This window comes from Pristiophorus japonicus, chromosome 19 (assembly GCF_044704955.1).
Source record: "Pristiophorus japonicus isolate sPriJap1 chromosome 19, sPriJap1.hap1, whole genome shotgun sequence".
NCBI lineage: Eukaryota > Metazoa > Chordata > Chondrichthyes > Pristiophoridae > Pristiophorus > Pristiophorus japonicus.
Window position 1 is genome coordinate 34,534,059 of NC_091995.1, and position 25,734 is coordinate 34,559,792.

Below are 25,734 nucleotides of genomic sequence, written 5' to 3' on the forward strand. Positions count from 1 at the left end.
AAGCGGTTATGATCTGGAATGCGCTGCCTGAAAGGGTGGTGGAGGCAGACTCAATCATGGCTTTCAAAGGGTAATTGGATAAGTCCCCGAAGGAATTTATTTTGCAGGGCTATGGGGAAAGGGCAGGGGAGTGGGACTAGCTGAAGTGCTCTTGCAGAGAACCGGCACCGGCTCGACGGGCTAAATGACGTCCTTCTGTGCTGTAACCATTCTGTGATTCCAGGAGACTGATAGGGGACCTTATGAAGGTACATAAGCGACTAAATATTGCTACATTTAATCAGGATTACTTCATAGTATGTCAGGAAATTAGAACAAATATAAGTTACAAATGGAAGGAAAGTTTAGTACAAACTTTCTCACATAAAGTGTTGAACACTTGGGATGTGCGCCGGGGTAGAAGAGAGGAGGTGAAAAGCTTAGACTGATTTATATTGTATAATATATATATATACACATCTCCCTTCATCGTCGCTGGGTCAAAATCCTGGAACTCTCTCCCCAACAGCACTGTGGGAGCACCTTCACCACACGGACTGCAGCCGCTCACCACCGCCTTCTCAAAGGCAACTAGGGAAGGGAATTTTTTTTTCAAAAATATGCTTTATTCATATAAAATTTTCACAATACATTGTAAAATAGTTCAGTAGCTTGCGGTCAGCAATTCCATACAATTCGTTTGGGTGCTGACAGCAGTCCCATACAATGCACTAACGTGCATTTCATTTCAAGGTACAGTTTAGTCCAATCCGTAAATCACGTTACATGTAGTACTGTGCAAATGAGGGTATTACATGGAGCAGATGAGAACAGGTTTACATTACATTCCAGGATACATTTCAATACCGATCACGAATCACGTTACATGTAGCACTGTGCAGATGAAAGCAGTACACGGAACGGATGAGAATACATTTACATTTCTTTACAAGTTACTAAACAGTGCAGAGACTTTCATTATACATGGCACAACGCAGGTGTTTTTCAGTACGTGGTGCTCTATGTATACAAGCAGATTAACAAGTACAGCCCAAGGGGGGGTCTGATTCCATCCCCTGCATTTACCGGGAGGGAAAATAAATGCCTGTCTGGCCACATTCCGTGAACAAATTAATTTTAAATTGAGTTTGATGGGGAGGGGAGGGATGAATGTATTTCCTTTATTGTGAGTGGCTGGGTTAAGATGAATCCCACCCCCGCCCCCCCCCCTTTCCTGGTGCCTTCCCCCTGTGATTTCCTGCGCAGTGCAATCACTCAGGGACTCACTTGCCAGAGAGGACAACTCCTGCCAGCACAACAGCGCCTGTTGGCCGAGAATGGGGTACTGCAAGCCACTGCAGACGTCACAGATACCCGGTCGGTGCCTGCCCAAGTGAGTTCGAATCCAGCAAGTGGCAGCAACCACAACGAACGGAGTAAATTAAAAAAAAAATGCATTATTAAAGACATTTGCAACGTTGGCTGAAAAATGTACCGCAGCCACGAGGAACGGATGGCAAATCACTCAGCATTTTTAAGATTGGTTTCGTGATCTTTAACAAAAAACACTTCTGAGAAACAGACAAGAGGGTGAGTTTAATTCAAAAAGGAGAATTTTTTTTTTTTTGTTGGTGTTTGCTGGCGACCATGGCGTCCGAAAGGGAATTGGAGAACATTATAAACGAAGCCATCTGCTCGATCTGCCTGGAGTTCTTCAAGGAGCCGGTGATGATCGACTGTGGCCACAACTTCTGCAAAGACTGCATCCTGAAGTTCTGGGACATGCAGCAGGGCCCGGTCTCCTGCCCCAAGTGCCACGAGGAGTTCTCGCAGCGCAGCATCAGGCTCAACCGCTTCGCCGCGACCATGGTGGAGAGCGTCCGCAAGCTCAGCGCCAAGCCCGCCGACGGCAATTTCTCGCGGTGCGCCCAGCACGACGAGAAGCTCAAGCTCTTCTGCGAGAACGACCGCAGCGCCATCTGCGTGGTGTGCGCCGTCTCACACGAGCACAAGGACCACAAAATCAGCCCCCTGAGGGACGTCGCCGAGGTCTACAGGGTAAGGGTTGCTTCCACACCACTGCCCCGCGTGTTAAAACTGGGCGTGGGGCGGGTTGAGAAAAGCCAGGGCTCGTTTTTTTTGGGGGGGGAAATCTGCCCTTTCTTGGCTGCATGCTATAATTGTGTGTGTGGGGGGAGCAAATTAGGGGACATGCTCTTTGGAACATAAGAACATAAGAAATAGGAGCGGGAGCAAGCCATTCGGCCCCTCGAGCCTGCTCCGCCATTCAGTAAGATCATGGCTGATTTTTCGCCTCAGCTCCACCGTCCCGTCCCACCCCCATATCCCTCGATTCCCTTAATACCCCCAAATCTATCGATCTCTGTCTTGAATATGCTCAACCACTAAGCCTCCACAGCCCTCTGGGGTAGAGAATTCCAAAGATTCACCACCCTCTGAGTGAAGAGATTTCTCCTCATCTCAGTCCTAAATGGCCGTCCCTTTATTCTGAGACTGTGACCCCTGGTTCTAGACTCCCCAGCCAGGGGAAACATCCTCCTTGCATTCACCCTGTCAAGCCCTGTAAGAAATGTATATGTTTCAATATTCTTCTAAACTCGAGAGAATATAGGCCTCGTCTACTCACTGGCAGTGTCGGCCACTGGCTCAGTGGGAGGCCACTCTCTCGCCTCTGCGTCAGGAAGATTGTGAAATCATAGTCCCCACTCCAGGAACTTGAGTACATAAAATTCGAGGCTGACACATAGAAACATAGAAACATAGAAAATAGGTGCAGGAGTAGGCAATTCGGCCCTTCGAGCCTGCATCGCCATTCAATGAGTTCATGGCTGAACATGCAACTTCAGTACCCCATTCCTGCTTTCTCGCCATACCCCTTGATCCCCTAGTAGTAAGGACTACATCTAACTCCTTTTTGAATATATTTAGAATGGGAATCATAACTTAACATTTCAGGTGGGACTGCCCATAATGAAGTATCCTAGCTGAAATGTTAAGTACTCTTTTCCTTTCAGATTCCAATTGACCTGAGGGAGCGCTGCACTGTCGGAAGTGCCGTCTTTCAGTTGAGACGTTAAACCGAGGCCCCGTCTGCTCTCTCTCAGGTGGAGGTAAAAGATCCCATGGCACTATTTCGAAGAAGAACAGGGGAGTTATCCCCGGTATCCTGGGGCCAATATTTATCCCTCAATCAACATAACAAAAAACCAGATTATCTGGTCATTATCACATTGCTGTGTGTGGGAGCTTGCTGTGCACAAATCAGCTGCCGCGTTTCCCACATTACAACAGTGACTACACTCCAAAAAAAGTACTTCATTGGCTGTGAAGTGCCTTTGGGACGTCCTGAGGCCAGGTAAAGAGCTATAGAAATGCAAGTTATTTTCTCAAAGGAAGGGTGGTCAGGGTGGGGGTTGGGGGTGGGGGGAGTGGTTTTGTTAAGTGACCTCCGGTGTAATTTTCCTCTCCCCACTCTGGCGATGCTTAACGCCCAGTCGGCAAAGGTGGAGATCTACCCCATTCTGCCTGTGTGAGCGAGCAAGAGTGTGCCACTTAACCATCTGATTATACTTTCAGGGGAAACTGAAACAAGTGCTGGACTTCCTGAACAAGCAAGTGGATGAAATCTCCAACTGCCAGCATAGTCAACAGAACAACATAACCGAGCTGAAGGTGAGACTTCAACCTGGCCACTGGCCAGCTACACCTGTGGCGCGCGCACAGTCGGGTTAATAGGGAGAACAGACGCTCAAGGTTATTAATTGAGAAAGGGAGGCGGAGGGGCCAAGGGGCTGTTGTGTAGGCTGGCCCAGAAGAGGCAGCACGGGCCAGCCCACACTGCGATATGTGTGCGCACTAGGTCTGTGCAGCAGAGTTGGTCTCCAGTCGTCCTGGTCAACCCTTGTCACTGGACCAAGACCTAGCTCTGTCAAGCCCGTGTGGTGGCTGGTGTGCAACGGTCACCACACGTTAAACAGATGCACACACAGGCATCTTCCATCCTTCAGGATGTAGTTCGGGTTCTGGAATATTAGGTCCTGCATTGGCACACCTGTGAACTCATCCCTTTTTGGCGTGGAAGCAAGTCATCCTCAATCCGAGGGAACTGCCTAAGAAGGTGTAGGATGAAAGGGACCATGAAAGGGGGTCTGTCGGTAAGAGATGATTTGGGTTTAAATGTATGAAGGGTATAGGAGGGAGCATAGTCTGAAGGAGGTAAGCACTTGCAAGTGCCAGCTGTAGCTCAGTGGGCAGCACACTCGTCTGAACCAGAAGGTCGTGGGTTCAAGTCCCACTCTACTGACTTGAGCACATAAATCTAGGCCGAAACTGCAGTGCAGTTCTGAGGGAGTGCTGCACTGTCGGAGGTGCCATCTTTCGAATGAGATGTTAAATCGAGGCCCCGTCTGCTCTCTCTGGTGGATGTAAAAGATCCCATGGTGTATTACAAAGAAGAACAGGGGTGTTATCCCCAGTGCCCTGGGCAATATTTCAGTCAACATTTCAGAAACAGATTATCTGGTCATTATCACTTTGCTGGTTGGATGCGGCGATTCCTACATTAGAGCAATAACATAGAAACATAGAAAATAGGTGCAGGAGTAGGCCATTCGGCCCTTCGAGTCTGCACCACCATTCAATAAGATCATGGCTGACCATGCAACTTCAGTACCCCTTTCCTGCTTTCTCTCCATACCCCTTGATCCCTACATTCCAAAAGTACTTCATTGGCTGTAAAGCACTTTGAGACGTCCTGTGTTCATGAAATGCGCTGTATGAATGGTTGTTGACCCCTCTGCTCAGGGGACTAGGTCTTTCCCATCCACTCTATCTCGGCCCCTCGATATTTTGTACACCTCAATGAGGTCTCCCCTCAGCCTGCTCTGTTCCAAAGAAAACAAACCCCAGCCTATCCAATCTTTGCTCATAGTTAAACTGATAGGGAAGGTTCTGCTTCCTTGGGTTACCATTGCCTCGGGCGCCCTTGTTGTTCCCTCGATTTGTGACAACGTGGCTGTGTTGCCAACAGAAACAAGTTGAGGTTGTTCGGAAGAGCATCGAGTCCGAATTTGCCAAACTTCGCCAGTATATGCGCGACGAGGAGAAGCTGCTGCTGGGCAAGATCAAAATGAAGGAAGACAGTGTCTTGCTGCAGCTCGAGGAGAATGTGAAGTCCATCTCGAAGGAGAGTACCTTGATGAACCAGCGAATAGCAGCTATACAGAAGACTCTGACGCTGCAGGATGTGGAACTGCTTAAGGTAGGGGGCGTTGACATTTCTCGAGCATTGTTCACGCAGGGAGCCAGGGGTGCTGACGTCACGGGCTTTATTTGGACCGAGCTTGCCGGGCGGGGTTCCCATGGGATCAGGCGGATTGCCAGATTTGCACCCCCGCCCGATATTACACTCCCCTGAGTTCAACAGTGGCAGCTGTGGCTCAGTGAGTAACACTCTCTCGCCTCTTGAGTCCGAAGGTTGTGGGTTCAAGACACTCTCCAGGGACTTGAACACATAAATCGAGGCGGACACTCCCAGTGCGGTACTGAGGGATTTCCGCACGTCTTTCGGATGAGACGTTAAAGCAAGGCCCCCGTCTGCCCTCTCAGGTGGCCGTAAAAGATCCCATGGCACTATTTCGAAGAACAGCAGCAGAGTTATCCCCGGTGTCCTGGCCCATTATTTATCTCTCAATCAACATAACAAAAAACAGATTATCTGGTCATTATTACATTGCTGTTTGTGGGAGCTTGCTGTGCGCAAATTGGCTGCCCCGTTTCCCACATTACAACAGTGACCACACTTCAAAAAGTAATTCTTTGGCTATAAAGTGCTTTGAGACATCCGGTGGTCGTGAAAGGCGCTATAGAAATGTAAGTCTTTCAATTCTTTCTTTTCAATGGAGAGTAAAACAGTGGTGGGGCAGGGCAGGGGGAAAGCAGAGTCGCACCTGATGCCCATCCGTTTCCTGACCAGGCAGGTTTAGGTTCAAATTGGCCCTTGCATCAGGGCAAGGCGCTTCTGTTGCAGCCGAGACGTGGGCAGGGGGAAGCTTACAGATCGGACGTGATTGTGGCCGGAGGTCAGAACGGGGGCCGAGCAAACGAAAGGTCGGACAGAGTCACAGTGTGTCGAGAGTGCGGAGTTTGAAGAGGACAGCAAACGCACGTGCTGGGGAGTCAGCAGAGGCAGCTACTTTGTCATTCGCGAGACGTATCGCGATGTGCGAGGGGGGTGGGAGGATGGAATTTGTTTCAGCTGAGAATATTACGGGCTGAGGTCTGTTTAATAGATTACTGAGCGTAACTTAGTGCGAGTTGCAGCTGAGAATAATATCGGAGAATATGGTCTGAGTAGGGTTAGGATACTTTCGCCTTTGTTACCTCTAGACTTGACTATTCCTCCGCACTCCTGGCTGGCCTTCCACATTCTACTCTACGTAAATTTGAAGTGATCAAAAACTTGGCTGCCCGTGTCCTAACTTGCACCTAGTCCCGCTCACCCATCAGCCCTGTGCTCGCTGACCTACAATGGCTCCTGGATAAGCAACGCCTCGATTTCAAAATTCTCATCCTTGTTTCCAAATCCCTCCATGGCCTCGCCCTTCTCTATGTATGTAACCTTCTCCAGCCCCACAACCCCCGAGATGTCTGCGCTCCTCTAATTCTGCCCTCTTGAGCATCCCTGATTATAATCGCTCAACTATCGGTGGCTGTGCCTTCTGTTGCCTGGGCCCCAAGCTCTGGAACTCCCTCCCTAAACTCTCCGCCTTTCTACCTCTCTCTCCTCCTTCAAGACGCTCCTTAAAACCTACCTCTTTGACCAAGTTTTTGGTCGCCTGAGCTAATGTCTTCTTACGTGACTCGGTGTCAAATTTTTATCTCATAATATTCCTGTGAAGAGCCTCGGGACGTTTCACTACGTTAAAGGCGCTATATAAGTACAAGTTGTTGTTGTTGACTAGGATCGATGAGGAAGCTACAGTCTAGGGTGGTGTAGTAGGTTCTATAGTGCTGCTCCCCCCGCCCACCCCCCCCAAAAGGTATGCGGACACAAGGCCACGCACCAATCAGGAGGTCCCGCGCAGCCACTCACCAGCCGCCTCCGCTGTGACCCAAGAGTCGGGATAAATGGCTCATTTTCCGTTTGACAAACAGTAACTAGTGGGGTGACGCAGGGATCAGTGCTGGGGCCTCAACTATTTACAATCTATATTAATGACTTGGATGAAGGGACCGAGTGTAATGTAGCCAAGTTTGCTTATGATACCAAGATGGGTGGGAAAGCAAGTTCTGAAGAGGACACAAAGAATCTGCAAAAGGATATAGACAGGTTAAGTGAGTGGGCAAAAATTTGGCAGATAGAAACATAGAAACATAGAAAATAGATGCAGGAGTAGGCCATTCAGCCCTTCTAGCCTGCACCGCCATTCAATGAGTTCATGGCTGAACATGAAACTTCAGTACCCCCTTCCTGCTTTCTCGCCATAACCCTTGATCCCCCGAGTAGTAAGGACTTCATCTAACTCCCTTTTGAATATATTTAGTGAATTGGCCTCAACTACTTTCTGTGGTAGAGAATTCCACAGGTTCACCACTCTCTGGGTGAAGAAGTTTCTCCTCATCTCGGTCCTAAATGGCTTACCCCTTATCCTCAGACTGTGACCCCTGGTTCTGGACTTCCCCAACATTGGGAACATTCTTTCTGCATCTAACCTGTCTAAACCCGTCAGAATTTTAAACGTTTCTATGAGGTCCCCTCTCATTCTTCTGAACTCCAGTGAATACAATCCCAATTGATCCAATCTTTCTTGATAGGTCAGTCTCGCCATCCCGGGAATCAGTCTGGTGAACCTTCGCTGCACTCCCTCAATAGCAAGAATGTCCTTCCTCAAGTTAGGAGACCAAAACTGTACACAATACTCCAGGTGTGGCCTCACCAAGGCCCTGTACAACTGTAGCAACACCTCCCTGCCCCTGTATTCAAATCCCCTCGCTATGAAGGCCAACATGCCATTTGCTTTCTTAACCGCCTGCTGTACCTGCATGCCAACCTTCAATGACTGATGTACCATGACACCCAGGTCTCGTTGCACCTTCCCTTTTCCTAATCTGTCACCATTCAGATAATAGTCTGTCTCTCTGTTTTTACCACCAAAGTGGATAACCTCACATTTATCCACATTATACTTCATCTGCCATGCATTTGCCCACTCACCTAACCTATCCAAGTCACTCTGCAGCCTAATAGCATCCTCCTCGCAGCTCACACTGCCACCCAACTTAGTATCATCCGCAAATTTGGAGATACTGCATTTAATCCCCTCGTCTAAATCATTAATGTACAATGTAAACAGCTGGGGCCCCAGCACAGAACCTTGCGGCACTCCACTAGTCACTGCCTGCCATTCTGAAAAGTACCCGTTTACTCCTACTCTTTGCTTCCTGTCTGACAACCAGTTCTCAATCCACGTCAGCACACTACCCCCAATCCCATGTGCTTTAACTTTGCACATTAATCTCTTGTGTGGGACCTTGTCGAAAGCCTTCTGAAAGTCCAAATATACCACATCAACTGGTTCTCCCTTGTCCACTTTACTGGAAACATCCTCAAAAAATTCCAGAAGATTTGTCAAGCATGATTTCCCTTTCACAAATCCATGCTGACTTGGACCTATCATGTCACCATTTTCCAGATGCACTGCTATGACATCCTTAATAATTGATTCCATCACTTTACCCACTACTGAGGTCAGGCTGACCGGTCTATAATTCCCTGTTTTCTCTCTCCCTCCTTTTTTAAAAAGTGGGGTTACATTTGCTACCCTCCACTCCATAGGAACTGATCCAGAGTCAATGGAATGTTGGAAAATGACTGTCAATGCATCCGCTATTTCCAAGGCCACCTCCTTAAGTACTCTAGGATGCAGTCCATCAGGCCCTGGGGATTTATCGGCCTTCAATCCCATCAATTTCCCCAACACAATTTCCCGACTAATAAAGATTTCCCTCAGTTCCTCTTCCTTACTAGACCCTCTGACCCCTTTTATAACCGGAAGGTTGTTTGTGTCCTCCTTAGTGAATACCGAACCAAAGTACTTATTCAATTGATCCGCCATTTCTTTGTTCCCCGTTATGACTTCCCCTGATTCTGACTGCAGGGGACCTACGTTTGTCTTCACCAACCTTTTTCTCTTTACATACCTATAGAAACTTTTGCAATCCGCCTTAATGTTCCCTGCAAGCTTCTTCTCGTACTCCATTTTCCCTGTCCTAATCAAACCCTTTGTCCTCCTCTGCTGAGTTCTAAATTTCTCCCAGTCCCCAGGTTCGCTGCTATTTCTGGCAAATTTGTATGCCACTTCCTTGGCTTTAATACTATCCCTGATTTCCCTAGATAGCCACGGTTGAACCACCTTCCCCTTTTTATTTTTACGCCAGACAGGAATGTACAATTGTTGTACTTCATCCATGCGGTCTCTAAATGTCTGCCATTGCCCATCCACAGTCAACCCCCTAAGTATCATTCGCCAATCTATCCTAGCCAATTCACGCCTCATACCTTCAAAGTTACCCTTCTTTAAGTTCTGGACCATGGTCTCTGAAATTACTGTTTCATTCTCCATCCTAATGCAGAATTCCACCATATTATGGTCACTCTTCCCCAAGGGGCCTCGCACAATGAGATTGCTAATTAATCCTCTCTCATTACACAACACCCAGTCTAAGATGGCCTCCCCCCTAGTTGGTTCCTCAACATATTGGTCTAGAAAACCATCCCTTATGCACTCCAGGAAATCCTCCTCCACCGTATTGCTTCCAGTTTGGCTAGCCCAATCTATGTGCATATTAAAGTCACCCATTATAACTGCTGCACCTTTATTGCATGCACCCCTAATTTCCTGTTTGATGCCCTCCCCAACATCCCTATTACTGTTTGGAGGTCTGTACACAACTCCTACTAACGTTTTTTGCCCTTTGGTGTTCTGCAGCTCTACCCATATAGATTCCACATCATCCAAGCTAATGTCTTTCCTAACTATTGCATTAATCTCCTCTTTAACCAGCAATGCTACCCCACCTCCTTTTCCTTTTATTCTATCCTTCCTGAATGTTGAATACCCCTGAATGTTGAGTTCCCAGCCCTGATCATCCTGGAGCCACGTCTCCGTAATCCCAATCACATCATATTTGTTAACATCTATTTGCACAATTAATTCATCCACCTTATTGCGGATACTCCTTGCATTAAGACACAAAGCCTTCAGGCTTGTTTTATTAACACCCTTTGTCCTTTTAGAATTTTGCTGTACAGTGGCCCTTTTTGTTCTTTGCCTTGGGTTTCTCTGCCCTCCACTTTTCCTCATCTCCTTTCTGTCTTTTGCTTTTGGCTCCTTTTTGTTTCCCTCTGTCTCCCTGCATTGGTTCCCATCCCCCTGCCATATTAGTTTAAATCCTCCCCAACAGCACTAGCAAACACTCCCCCTAGGACATTGGTTCCAGTCCTGCCCAGGTGCAGACCGTCCGGTTTGTACTGGTCCCACCTCCCCCAGAACCGGTCCCAATGCCCCAGGAATTTGAATCCCTCCCTGCTGCACCACTGCTCAAGCCACGTATTCATCTGCGCTATCCTGCGATTCCTACTCTGACTATCACGTGGCACTGGTAGCAATCCCGAGATGGAGTATAATGTGGGAAAATGTGAGGTTATCCACTTTGGTAGGAAAAATAAAAAAGCTAATTATTATTTAAATGGGGAGAGATTACAAAATGCTGAGTTACAGAGGGATCTAGGGGTCCTTGTACATGAAACACAACAAGTTAGTATGCAGGTACAGCAAGTGATCAGGAAGGCAAATGGAATGTTGGCCTTTATTGCAAGGGGGATGGAGTATAAAAGCAGAGAAGTCCTGCTACAACTGTTCAGGGCGTTGGTGTGATCATACCTGGAGTACTGTGTACAGTTTTGGTCTTTTTATTTAAGGAAGGCGATACTTGCATTGGAAGCAGTTCAGAGAAGGTTCACGAGGTTGATTTCTGAGATGAAGGGGTTGTCTTATGAAGAAAGGTTGAGCATGTTGGGCCTATACTCTTTGAAGTTTAGAAGAATGAGAGGTGATCTTATTGAAACGTATAAGATTCTGAGGGGGCTTGACAGGGTAGATGCAGAGAGGGTGTTGCTCCTTGTGGAGTCATCTAGAACTAGGGGCCATAGTTTCAAAATAAGGGGTCGCCCATTTAAAACAGAAATGAGGAGGAATTTCTTCCCTCAGAGGGTTGTGAACCTTTGGAATTCTCTACCCCAGAGAGCTGTGGAGGCTGGGTCATTGAATATATTTAAGATGGGGATAGACAGATTTTTGAGCAATAAGGGAGTGAATGCTTATGGGGAGCGGGCAGGGAAGTGGAGTTGAGGCCAAGACCAGATCAGCCATGATCTTATTGAATGGCGGAGCAGGCTCGAGGGGCCTAATAGCCTCCTCCTGCTCCTGATTCCTATGTTCTTATGACCGCGCAGTAAACCTAAAGGGATCGCGCATGGGGAAAAAAAAGTTAGAGGGAACATTTGTTTGATTGAGATATAAATGTCTTTTTAATATATTGAGGTAGAGCCGATCCCATTGGAATCTGAATTTTAAAATGTTTGACTGTTTCCATCTACATGACCGAGTCACACTCTAACCTCCCTCCATTCTTTATGCCTAGGACATAAATGTGGTACTTGAAGGGTAAGTAATCTTTTCTCTGCATATCAAACTTCTAATTCTATTTTCTAACACACAGTATCCTTGTGATTCCTTTTTGTATGAATATCATTTAGAAACAGATGATGTTAGAGGGAATTAATTCACGGGTTCCTTGTTTGCGAATACGAACCTGAAACCTGCGTCGAGAAAGTGACCTAAAAACGTAAAAAATAGGAGCAGGAGTAGGCCATTTGGCCCCTTCGAGCCTGCTCCTTCATTTAATAAGTTCATGGCTGATCTTCGACCTCAACTCCACCTTCCTGCACTATCCCCATACCCCTTAATTCCCATAGTTTCCAAAAATCTATCGATCTCTGTCTTGAATGTACTCAACGACTGAGCATCCACAGCCCTCTGGGCTAGAGAATTCCAAAGATTCACCACCCTCCGACTGAAGAAATTTTTCCTCATCTCAGTCCTAAATGGCCGACTCCTTATTCTGTGACTGTGACCCCTGGTTCTAGACTCCCCAGCCAGGGGAAACATTTTCTCAGCATTTAACCCTGTCAAGCACCTTAAGAATTTTATACGTTTCAATGGGATCACCTTTCATTCTTCTAAACTCTAGAGAATACAGGCCAAGTCTACTCAATTTCTCCTCATAGGACAGTCCTCTCATCCCAGGACCCAACCTAGTGAACCTTCATTGCTCTCCCTCTAAGGCAAATATGTCTTTCCATAGCTAAGGAGATCAGAACTGTACACAGTACTCCAGGTGTGTCCTCACCAATGCCCTGTCATCATCGTCATAAGCAGTGCCTCGAAATCGAGGAAGACTTGCTTCCACTCTAAAAGTGAGTTCTCAGGTGACTGAACAGTCCAATATGGGACAGACAGTGGTTGAAGGAAAGGGTGGGTGAGTCTGGTTTGCCGCACGCTCTTTCCGCTGCCTGCATACTCTCGGTGATGAGACTCGAGGTGCTCAGTGCCCTCCCGGATGCTCTTCCTCCACTTTGGGCAGTCTTTGGCCAGGGACTCCCAGGTATTGGTGGAGATGTTGCACTTAATCAAGGAGGCTTTGAGGGTGTCCTTGAAACGTTTCCTCTGCCCACCTGGGGCTCGCCTGACATGTAGGAGTTCCGAATAGAATGCTTGCTTGGGGAGTCTCGTGTCGGGCATGCGGACAATGTGGCCCGCCAAATGGAGCTGGTCGAGTGTGGTCTGTGCTTCGATGCTGGGGATGTTGTCCTGATTGAGAAAAATGATGTTGGTGCCTCTGTCTTCCCAGGGGATTTTCAGGATCTTGCGGAGGCAGCATTGGTGGTATTTCTCCAGCGCTTTGGGATGTCTGCTGCACAAGGCCCCACATCTCATGAGCCATACAGGAGGGCGGGAATCACTACTGCCCTGTAGACCATAAGCTTGTGTTTCCTGGGGTCAGGGGTCCAGTATGTGTTTCCTGGGGTCAGGGGTCCGGTATGTGTTTCCTGGGGTCAGGGGTCCGGTATGTGTTTCCTGGGGTCAGGGGTTCAGTATGTGTTTCCTGGGGTCAGGGGTCCGGTATGTGCTTCCTGGGGTCAGGGGTCCAGTATGTGTTTCCTGGGGTCAGGGGTCTGGTATGTGTTTCCTGGGGTCAGGGGTCCAGTATGTGTTTCCTGGGGTCAGGGGTCCGGTATGTGTTTCCACGGGTCAGGGGTCCAGTATGTGTTTCCTGGGGTCAGAGGTCCAGTATGTGTTTCCTGGGGTCAGGGGTCCAGTATGTGTTTCCTGGGGTCAGGGGTCCGGTATGTGTTTCCTGGGGTCAGGGGTCCAGTATGTGTTTCCTGGGGTCAGGGGTCCGGTATGTGTTTCCTGGGGTCAGGGGTCCGGTATGTGTTTCCTGGGGTCAGGGGTCCGGTATGTGTTTCCTGGGGTCAGGGGTCCGGTATGTGTTTCCTGGGGGAGCCACTGTCGGGCACGTGGTGCGGGTAATGGCGGCGGTCTCGCTGACTTCTCTCACGACCCCTCGAGAAGCTAAAATGGAGTAGGGTCCCAGCGTCCCTCATCCCCACCCCCCATCACACCTCGGATCTCTCACCATCTCTCCGAAAGGCGCTGTTCAGCGCCGAGCTTATGGCTTGTGCCCCACCGTAGGCAATTCTGCTCATACAGCAGAGCTTGGTTTCCAGTCGTCAGTATAATTGTAGTAAGGCATTTTTACTGTTATACTCTAATCCCTTTGTAACAAAATCTCACGTACCATTTGTGACCAGGGACAGCAGATCAATTTTGACCAGATATTATCTTGATACTGCACCCTTAACGCGTCTCTCCGGACCTCCCAACGCACCTTGAGTGCAACTGGTACCTTTCACGCCCAAATAATGGTGAGCTTCATTAGCCTCACTGTTATTTTGACGGCACAATCTGGCCCATTGAGTAAGCGGGATCGCAGAGTATCTGAATGGGGCATCAATTCTGCGCAGCTACACAAATGGGTTTCTGAGTTTCTTTTGCCGGTGTCGGTTGAGGGATGGTTGTGATTTGGATCTGTTTATAAATTTGGGGAAACAAATAGCAAATGAGCACGTCGCCTCTTTAAGAATGATACTAGTGGACCGCGAACGGCATTGAACCTGCACAGGTGGACTGTGACAGCAGCCTGGCTCTGGCGGTAAAGGTGGCACTTTCAATATCCAGACTATAATAAGAACATAAGAAATAGGAGCAGGAGTAGGCCATACGGCCCCTCGAGCCTGCTCCGCCATTCATGGACTCAGCTCCACTTCCCTGCCCGCTCCCCATAACCCCTTATCCCCTTATCGTTTAAGAAACTGTCTATTTCTGGCTTAAATGTATTCAATGTCCCAGCAACCACAGCTCTCTGAGGCAGCGAATTCCACAGATTTACAACTCTCTGAGAGAAGGAATTTCTCCTCATCTCAGTTTTAAATGGGCGGCCCCTGATTCTAAGATCGTGCCCTCTAGTTCTAGTCTCCCCCATCAGTGGAAACATCCTCTCTGCATCCACCTTGTCAAGCCCCCTCATAATCTTATACGTTTCGATAAGATCACCTCTCATTCTTCTGAATTCCAATGAGTAGAGGCCCAACCTACTTGAGTTGCTGCAGTGCATCTTGGGTGTAGGCGTCTACGGAGGTATACAGAGTTTTATAAGACACTGAGCAGACATCACACGGAATAGTCTGCAGAATTCTGATTACTCAAAAATTATGTTGAGGTGGGTGTTGAGGTAGAGGCAACTTTAACCCACAATGCAATGGAGAGTAAAATTGGGGTGGGGTAAAACCAGCCCGATCCAGGCCAGCTACCCGACCCGCGGGTTAGGTTAAAATTGCCCTTTGGAATTCGTTTTCGGGATGGTTTAAAAAGCACAAACGCCAAGGTCTAGAAAGAAGGCGGTTAAAGTGTATTTCATCGAGGTGTATGCAGTAATCAGTAGCATGAAGAAGGTTGTTCAGATTATTACATCAAAATAACTCGGGAAGGAAGGCCAGAGGATCTAAATTTAAGTTAATGAGAAGTAAATTTCAAACAAATGGGGAAGAACTTCTCTACTCAAGGGGTTAGAGATCGTGAGAATAATCTGACAGTGGAAACCGTAAAGTCTTTCATTCTAATTTGGATTGTTTCTTTTGGGGCCTTTTGACATATGCTAAGAACAGAACTCTGTGGGATTATGAGGGCAAAACCCACCTTTGAGTAAAAAACACTCAAAAGCTAGGAGGTTATGCTAAACCCTTTATAAATCACTGGTTAGGCCCCAGCTGGAGTATTGTGTTCAATTCTGGGCACCACACTTTAGGAAGGATGTTGAGGCCTTGGAGAGGTGCAGGTGAAATTGATAAGAATAGTTCCAGGGATGAGGGAATTCAGGTATGTGGAGAGACTGGAGAAGCTGGGGTTGTTCTCCTTGGGGCAGAGATTAAGTAGAGATTTGATAGAGGTGTTCAAAATGATGAATGGTTTTGGGAGAGTAAATCAGGACAAACTGTTTCCAGTGACAGAAGAACCTAAGAATTAGGAACAGGAGTAGGCCATTTGGCCCCTTGAGCCTGCTCTGCCATTCAATAAGATCATGGCTGATCTTCTACCTCAACTCCACCCACTATACCCATATCCCTTGATTTCCCTTAGTGCCCAAAAATCTATCGATCTCTGCCTTGAAGGGTCGGTAACCAGAAGACACAGATTTAAGCTGATTGGCAAAACCAAAGACAAGATGAGGACATTCTTTTACACAGCGAGTTGTTGTGATCGGGAATGCACTGTCTGAAAGGGTGGTGGAAGCAGATTCAATAGTAACATTCAAAAGGGTATTAGATAAATACTTGAAGGGAATTTTTTATTTTACCGAGCTGTGGAGAAAAAGCAGAGGATTGGGACTAGATGGATCGCTCTACCAAAGGGCTGGCACAGGCATGATGGGCCGAATGGCCTCCTTCTGTGGTGTACCGTTCTATGATCCCATGACCTGTTTAGACATGACAAAGGTGAGCACAATTTATTTATGTGAAGCAACAGTTAACGTTAAGATGTATTCATCCAGAACATGAATTTGCAACACTAAATTTGAACACTAACTAGACAAGGGAGTGGTAGCGGTAGCATAGTGGTAATGTCACTGGACTAGTAATCCAGAGACCTAGACTAATGACCTGGGGATATGAGTTCAAATCCCACCACGGCAGCTGTGGAATTCAAATTCAGCTCCCTATTTCCCTTGGTTGAGGGGGCATAGGTTTAAGGTGGTTGGTGGGGGGATTTGAGGGGCAGCTTCTTCATGCAGAGGGTTGTGGGGATCTGGAACTCGCTGCCCGGAAGGGTGGTGGATGCAGAAACCCTCACCACATTTAAAAGGTGCTTGGATGGGCACTTTACAGTGCTGTAACCTGCAGGGTTACAGACCTAGAGCTGGTAAGTAGGGTTAGACTGGATAACCTCTTGTTGGCTGGTGCAGGCACAATGGTAAGGCCAGGGTGATCTCCTGGAGTAGTTTCGATCGCCTGGATGGGTCGGAGAGGAATTTTCCCAGATTTTTTTTTCCCCCCCAATTGGCCTGGGTTTTAATCTGTTTTTTTTGCCTCTCCCAGGAGATCACATGACTTGGGTTGGAGTGGAGTGTAGAATGTTTCGGTGCAAGGGGTGCTGCAGTTGTGTGGGGCAGACTGGTTGGGCTGGGTGCTTTTTGCCTTTCCTCCATTGTTCATTGTTGATAGGTTTATATGTAACCTTCAGGGCTGCTGACCGAGGGCCGTGCGGCTCTTTGTCGGCCGGTGCGGACACGATGGGCCGAAATGGCCTCCTTCTGCGCTGTAAATTTCTATGTTTCCATCTTTCTAAATTAAATAATTAAAAGGCTAGCATCAGTAATGGTGACCATGAAACTACCGGATTGTCGTAAAAATCCATCTGGTTTTCTTTCGGGAAGGAAATCTGCCGTCCTTACCTGGTCTGGCCTACATATGACTCCAGACTCACAGCAATGTGGTTGACTCTTAACTGCCCATTCAGTTGCACCAAACCGCTGGGACAAAGTCAACACCACGGGATCTGGACTGCAGTGGTTCACGAAAGTGGCTCACCACCACCTTCTCAAGAGCAATAACTGCCGGCCTTGCCACATCCCGTGAACGAGTAATTAAAAAAAAACTAATCTTTCATCTTACCAGCCAATATTCATCATCATCATCATCATCATCATCATAGGCAGTCTCTCGGAATCGAGGAAGACTTGCTTCCACTCTAAAAATGAGTCCTTAGGTGACTGAACAGTCCAATACGGGAATTACGGTCTCTGTCACAGGTGGGACAGACAGTGGTTGAAGGAAAGGGTGGGTGGGGAGTCTGGTTTGCCGCACGCTCCTTCCGCTGCCTGCGCTTGCTTTCTGCATGCTCTCGGCGACGAGACTCAAGGTGTTCAGCGCCCTCCTGGATGCACTTCCTCCACTTAGGGCGGTCTTTGGCCAGGGACTCCCAGGTGACGGTGGGGAGGTTGCATTTTATCAAGGAGGCTTTGAAGGTGTCCTTGAAACATTTCCCGCCCTCCTGTATGGCTCAGAGACATGAACCATGTACAGTAGACACCTGAAATCGCTGGAGAAATACCACCGACGATGTCTCCGCAAGATCCTGCAAATCCCCTGGGAGGACAGATGCACCAACGTTAGCGTCTTCGATGTGGCCAACATCCCCAGCATCGAAGCACTGACCACACTTGACCAGCTCTGCTGGGCGGGCCACATTGTCCGCACGCCTGACATGAGACTCCCAGCCAATATTCATGCAGCTGGTGTCGACCGACTATCCAGATGGGCGGGACGACGGGTGGGGACAAGCAACATTAGGAACCCACACCTCATCACTGACCCAACAGCAAAGGTCCCTGGCTTCGTCCTACCTCAAGGATATGGACAGCGCTCCAGTCAATCCGCCCAGGTCATGGATGATGTGGCCCCCCTGCTCCATAAGTGGAAGATGAGGGATGACCCAAAGTGCGACTGTGAGCCTGAGTCCCAGGCCATGGAACACCTCGTATCACCCTGCCCACTGAGATCTGTTAGTGGGACGCAACTCATTTCTCCACTTGGCATCTCAGGATGGAGAACCTAGACATCCCGTTGTAAGCTTTTCCCCGTCATACAAAAGTCACCAGTATTTTAAAATTCGTCAAAAGCATCATCTCGCCAAGCATACTTGTAATTCACTTTATTGCAAAGGGGATGGAGTATAAAAGCAGGGAAGTCTTGCTACAGTTATACAGGGCATTGGTGAGGCCACACCTGGAATTTGGTTTCCATATTTACGAAAGGATATACTTGCTGTGAAGGCAGTTCAGAGAAGGTTCACTAGGTTGATCCCGGGGATGAGGGGGTTGACTTATGAGGAAAGGTTGAGTAGGTTGAGCCTCTACTCATTGGAGTTCAGAAGAATGAGAAGTGATCTTATCGAAACGTATAAGATTATGAGGGGGTTTGACACGGTGGATGCAAAGAGGATGTTTCCACTAACAGGGGAGACTAGAACTAGAGGGCATGATTTTAGAATAAGGGGCCGCCCATTTAAAACTGAGATGAGGAGGAATTTCTTCTCTCAAGGGGTTGTAAATCTGTGGAATTCGCTGCCTCAGAGAGTTGTGGAGGCTGGGACATTGAATACAGAGATAGACAGTTTCTTAAATGATAAGGGGATAAGGGGTTATGGGGAGCGGATGGGGAAGTGGAGCTGAGTCCATGACCGGATCAGCCATGATCTTATTAAATGGCAGAGCAGGCTCGAGGGGCCCTATGGCCTACTCCTGCTCCTATTTCTTATGTTCTTATGTTTTTATGTAATTCACACCGACTCCACATATTAAATGAGAATGGGATATCTCACCGAAGCTGTAGTTTATTCATATATTCCTGATGTATATGTTTTTGAATAAAAGATGATGGACAACTTTCAGTTAGATTCAGTAACATTACATAAACGTCGATGTTTACACAGAGCGGAGGCACGATACTCCAAACCCAAAGAAATCAGTGTTAATCTGAATCTACATGAACCTATTGGGCCCCTGCAGTATACGGTGTGGAAACGGATGCTAAAGATTATCAGTCCAGGTAAGTATAACAACAACAAACTGTGTTTACTTAGCACCTTTAATGTAGTAAAATAGCCCAACGCGCTTTACAGGAGCGTTATCAAACAAAATTTGACACCGAGTCACATGACGAGCTATTAGGGCAGGTGACCAAAAGCTTGGTCAAAGAGGTAGGTTTTAAGGAGCGTCCTGAAAGAGGAAAGAGAGGTAGAGAGGTTTAGGCAGGGAGTTTCAGAGCTTAGGGCCCAGGCAGCTGAAGGCACGGCCACCGATGGTTGAGTGATTATAATCAGGGAGGCTCAAGAGGGCAGAATTAGAGGAGTGCAGACAATCTCGGGGGGTTGTGGGGCTGGAAGAGATTACAGAGATAGGGAGGGACAAGGCCATGGAGGGATTTGTAAATAAGGAGAATTATAAAATCGAGGTATTGCTTAACCTGGAGCCAATGTAGGGCGGCGAGCACAGGGGGTGATGGGTGAACGGGACTTGGTGAGAGTTAGGACATGGGCAGCAGAGTTTTGGATGACCTCAAATTTACGGTTTGTGGAAGATGGGAGGCCGGCCAGGAGTGTGTTGGAATAGTCAAGTCTGGAGGTAACAAAGACACCGATGAGGATTTCTGCAGCAGATGAGCTGAGGCAGGGGCGGAGATGGATGATGTTGCGGAGGTGGAAATAGGCGATCTTAGTGATGATACTCAATGGAAAGTGATTTTACTGAAATTCCGTCAACTTCCAAACGCAAGGAAGTTAAGATAAAACACTCGTTCGACCTCAACTTGAGTATTGTGTCTAATTCTGGGCACTGCACTTTCATCATCAGAGGCAGTCCCTCGAAATCGAGGAAGACTTAGTTCCACTCTAAAAGTGAGTTCTCAGGTGACTGAACAGTACAATACGGGAATTACAGTCTCTGTCACAGGTGGGACAGACAGCGGTTGGAGGAAAGGGTGGGTGGGGAGTCTGGTTTGCCGCACGCTCCTTCAGCTGCCTGCGCTTGTTTTCTGCATGCTCTCAGCGACGAGACTCGAGGTGCTCAGCGCCCTCCCGGATGCACATCCTCCACTTAGGGCGGTCTTTGGCCAGGGACTCCCAGGTGTCGGTGGGGATGTTACAATTTATCAAGAAGGCTTTGAGGGTGTCCTTAAAGTGTTTCCTCTGCTCCCCAGGGGCTCGCTTCCTCTGTAGGAGTTCCGAGTAGAGCGCTTGCTTTGGGAGTCTTGATTGGGCATGCGAACAATGTGGCCTGCCCAACGGAGCTGGCCGAGTGTGGTCAGTGCTTCGATGCTGGGGATGCTGGCCTGATTGAGAACATGGACGTTGGTGCGTTTGTCCTCCCAGGGGATTTGCAGGATCTTGCAGAGGCAGCGTTGGTGGTATTTCTATAACGCTTTGAGGTGTCTGCTGTATATAGTCCACATCTCTGAGCCATATAGGAGGGCAGGTATCACTACTGCCCTGTAGACTATAAGCTTGGTGCCAGATTTGAGGTCCTGGTCTTCAAACACTCTCTTCCTCAGACAACCGAAGGCTGCGCTGGCACACTGGAGGGGGTGTTGGAGCTCATCGTCGATGTCTTCACTTTAGGAAGGATGTGAAGGCCTTAAGGATTTTCAAGAATGGTTCCCGGGAGGAGGGACGTCAGTTACGTGGATAGACTGGAGAAGCTGGGGTTGTTCTCCTTGGAGCAAAGATGGTTGAGAGGAGGTTTGATAGAGGTGTTCAAATCATGAGGGGTCTGGACAGAGTAGACAGAGAGAGACTGTTCCCATTGGCGGAAGGGTCGAGAACCAGAGGACGCAGATTTAAGGTGATTGGCAAAAGAACCAAAGGCGATGTAAGAAAATACTTTTTTGCACAGCGAGTGGTTAGGATCTGGAATGCAGTGCCGGAAAGGGTGATGGAGGCAGACTCAATCACGGCTTTCAAAAGGGAATTGGATAAGTAACTTAAAGAAAAAAAGGGCTACGGGGAAAGGGCGGAGGAGTGGGGCTAGCTGAGGTGCCCTTGCAGAGAGCTCAATGGGGCTGAATGACCTCCTTCTGTGCTGTAACCATCCTGTGATTGTATGAAAATGGATGCAAGTGAAGCAACTGAAATGTGAGCAACGTGATTTCAAAAATCAATATAATGTATATTTAAATAGGCCTTGGAGAGAGCACAGAGGAGGTTTACCAGAATGCTACCAGGGAGGAGGGACTTCAATTAAGTGGAGAGGCTAGAGAAGCTGGGATTGTTCTCCTTAGAGCAGAGAAGGTTAAGGGGAGATTTAATAGAGGTGTTCAAAGTGATGAATGGTTTTGATCAAGTAAATAAAGAGAAACTATTTCCACTGGCAGGAGGGTCGGTAACCAGAGGACAAAAACACACAGGGCAGATGAGGAGAATTTGTTTTACGAAGTGAGGTGTTGTGATCTGGAATGCGCTGCCTGAAAGGGCAGTGGGAGCAGATTCAATAGTCATGTTCGAAAGGAAATTGGATACATACTGAAGAGGAAAATGTTGCACGGTTACAGGGAAAGAGCAGGAGGAGTGGGACAAATCGGATACGCTCTTTCAAAGAGCCAGCACAGGCACGGTGGGCCGAATGGCCTCATCTGTGCTGTGTGATTCTAGTCCATCGTCCAGCAAATACCACGGTGATTTCAATCAATTATTGTGGTTTTCTCTGCTATAAAATCTTGTGCCAAAGGACTCTACACACAGTTGCCCTGTTTATATTATCGCTGGCGAATGTTTATGTGAGCTCAGCACTAAATGCAATTAATTGTCCAATTGTTTCACTTAGTTCTCCGAAGGGTGTATTACCGCATAGGGTTGGGTACAAAATATCCACATCTGTGCGAAGTGAGTGGATTAAGGGAACCAAATCAGCTCAACATAGTTCCCCGAACTCTGTGTTTCCTTTACTCATTGTCACACCGCAGAATTACAAAGAAAGAAGGACGTGCATTTATATAGCGCCTTTCACAACCACCGGACGTCTCAAAGCGCTTTACAGCCAATGAAGTACTTTTTGAAGTGCAGTCACTGTTGTAAGGTGGGAAATGTGGCAGCCAATTTGCGCACAGCAAGCTCCCACAAACCGCAGTGGGATAATGACCCAGAAAACCGGCTTTTGTGATGCTGATTGAGGGATAAATATTGGGCCCAGATCACCGGGGATAACTCCCCTGCTCGTCTTCAAAATAGTGCCATGGGATCTTTTACGTCCACCTGAGAGGGCAGACGGGGCCTCGGGTTTAACGTCCCATCCGAAAGACGGCACCTCCGACAGTGCGGCGCTCCCTCAGCACTGCTCTGGGAGTGTCGGCCTGGATTTACGCCACTGAGCCACAGCTGACACTAAATATAATGGCGAGACTGGAGATCGGAAGGGTCCAGTGGTGGTTCTTTAGAGCAGTTTTCAGACCTGCCATTATTTTTAGTTATTATGACTGTGGCGTGACTTTATAAACCTGACGCAGGAGGAATCTTTTCGTTGACGGCAGCGGTTTTTCTTTCTCCCGCTGCGACCTCCTCATCCTGGGCGAGCCCTCCATTGGACATGGGGGCCAATAGTGTCAGCTGTAGCTCAGTGGGTCACACCTTCACCTCTGAGTCAGAAGGTTGAGGATCCAAGTCCCACTCTGGGTACTTGAGCACAAAAATCCAGGCTGACACTCCCAGTGCAGTGCTGCGGGAGGTGCCGCACTGTCGGAGGTGCCGTCTTTTGAATGTGACGTTAAACCGAGGCCCCGTCTGATCTCTCAGGTGGACGTGAAAGATCCCGTGGCATTACTTCAAAGAGGGGCAGTGGGATTTATCCCCGGTGTCCTGGGGCCAATATTTGCAACTCAAATCAACATCACTAAAAAGCAGATTATCTGGGTCATTAACACATTACCGTATGCGGGAGCTTGCTGTGCGCGAATTAGCTGCCGCATTTCCCACATTACAACGGTTGACACCGCTCCATAAATTGCTACATTGGCTGTCAAGTGCTTTGGGGTGACGCACTGGGCCAATTTCACCTTATTATGCACCGTTTCTGCTTGAAACCTAGGGGATAGATTTTTGGTCTTCAGTGCCTGGGCGTTGAGCATCACCCGAGCTGGAGAGAAGATTCGCGCAGCCCCTTGCAAAACCCCGCCCGATTTTCCGCCCGCCAATTTTGCCTGGTGGACAAACCATCCGGACAGGTTTTCCATTCTGCCCTCTGTCCAGGCGGGATGTAATAGCACCCAATGGGGGCTGTGGGGTGGGGGGGTGGTGGGAGGACGTAAATCCGCACCCCCCCCTCCCCACCCCCCCACCCCGGTCCCTCCCGCTGTCTCTCAAACGATTCATGCCTGCGAGCAACAGAGACTTGACCCTCTCTCTCTCTCTCTCTCTCTCTCTCTCTCCTCTCGCTCAGTTCCGGCCCTCCTGACCCTGGACCCGAAAACGGCCCACCCTCGCCTGGTCCTGTCCAACAACAACACCCAGGTGCAGCGTGGCGACTGGCGCAAGCTGCCCGAGTTGCCCGAGCGCTTCAGCTTCCTGCTCAGCGTGCTGGCGGCCCAGGGCTTCTCCGCGGGCCAGCACTACTGGGAGATCGACGTGGGCGGCAACACGGCCTGGGACGTGGGCGCCGCCAAGGCCTCGGTGACCCGCAAGGCCATCCCGGAGAGCGGCGTCTGGGCGGTGGGGCTGTGGGACAAGGAATACACGGCCTTCACCAACCCCCGCACCGTGCTGTCGCTGGGCATGCAACCCAGGCGGCTGGGGGTGTACCTGGACTACGAGGAAGGACAGGTGTCCTTCTACAACGCCGACGACATGTCTCACATCTACACCTTCGCCGAGACCTTCAGCGAGCCCATCCACCCTTACTTCAGCACCGAGAGTAAAACAGATCCACTGAAACTGGTCACCTTGGAACTGTAAGCAGCAACCGAATTCTTAACCCCCTCCCAAAGGGGTATCTGCTGATGCCTAGCACGTCGGGACACGCGCACTTCTTAAACGGAGGATAGAGCGGTGGGCGAAAGTCGCACGCGTTGTGCTCAGGGAAGGGGGAGGAGTGCGCGTTATGTAATGGACCCGTCAACCCAATTCTTTATCCGTGAGATCTGCCATTTTGTTACCTCTGCTGGAGTAAATCTACCGCGGGAATTGTTTGGTGATTGCGTCGCACGGTTGCGTTCATTGATTTAAAGTCCAGCTTAAAATAGTTAAGTTATGGGACAAGTAATCCAGAGGCCTGGACTGATAATCCAGAGACATGAGTTCAAAACCCACCACGGCAGCTGGGGAATATAAATTCAGTTCATTAAATAAATCTAGACTAAAAAGCTAATATCAGTAATGGTGACCATGAAACTATGGGATTGCCGTTAAAAACCCATCTGGTTCACTAATGTCCTGGTAGGGAAGGAAATCCGCCGTCCTATATGTGACTCCAGACCCACAGCAATGTTGCTAATGCTTAACTGCTCCTCTGAAATGGCCTAGCAAGGCACTCAGTTGTTCAAGGGCAAACAGGGATGGGCAATAAATGCTGGCCTTGCCAGCGAAGCCCACATCCCATGAACTCATTTTTTGAAAGTGCGAAACTCGCTTTATTCCTTAGGTTCGGTACAATATGGTGGTTGGACTGAATCGCACCACGCTGTCAATGTCTCCAATGATTTTTTTGGGGGGTGCGCGGCCCCTTTTAACTCTCTGTGCGGGTGCGGTTTCTCCATTGAAAAGCCACTGAACGACCTGCCCGGGACCTCCAGACAGTTGCTCGGCTGCTCAGCTTAATGGGAACATTGCGCGCATCTCGAGAATGAATGAGTCACTCCACATCACCACTAATAATCAGTGGAATATATTTTCTCCCTGATGGGATGGGGGTCAGCAGCAAAGTGTTACAACTCAGTTTGAGCAATATTTGAGCAATGTCCCATCTATGGTGTGGGGGGGTAAGTAAGATCATGCACTTGGGCTGGGGTACGGCACTTTGGCTGGGGGAGGGATGCATTTGTGCTGGGGTAAGGCACTTTGGCTGGGGGAGGCATGCACGTTGGCTGGGGGAGGGATGTACTTGGGCTGGGGTACGGCACTTTGGCTGGGGGAGGGATGCATTTGTGCTAGGGTAAGGCACGTTGGCTGGGAGAGGCATGCACTTGCATTGGGGTAAGGCACTTTGGCTGAGGGAGGGAAGCACTTGGACTGGGGTAAGGCACTTTGGCTGGGGGAGGGATGTGTCCTTTCTGACTTCTGAAGTCAAAATGGATCATGTTGCAATGTGCAAAGTTAGGCTGGGAGGTTCCATTCACACATTCCAGAGAAACTTCAGGGTGTGGCTTATTCTCCAAGGGGACCAATCAGCAATCAGTCATGTGATAATGGAGAGCCAATCAGAGAAACGGCTGCAATTCAGTTTGTACAAATAGACGCATCCATATTAAAACACTTTTTTGGGGCTGGGGTGGGGTGGGGGAAGGGTTAATCAGAC

General features: G+C 48.6%; 1 protein-coding gene across 1 annotated transcript; it reads left to right on the top strand.

Annotated features, from left to right (window-relative positions):
* The first annotated feature begins 1,626 nt into the window (after nucleotides 1-1,626).
* Nucleotides 1,627-25,170, top strand: LOC139229826 (E3 ubiquitin-protein ligase TRIM39-like). Its single transcript, XM_070861418.1, has 6 exons — nucleotides 1,627-2,067; nucleotides 3,577-3,672; nucleotides 5,030-5,260; nucleotides 11,704-11,726; nucleotides 19,173-19,288; nucleotides 23,665-25,170. The coding sequence occupies exons 1-6, from the start codon at nucleotides 1,627-1,629 to the stop codon at nucleotides 24,174-24,176; spliced, it is 1,419 nt and encodes a 472-aa protein (XP_070717519.1). The 3' UTR covers nucleotides 24,177-25,170.
* The last annotated feature ends 564 nt before the right edge of the window (nucleotides 25,171-25,734 follow it).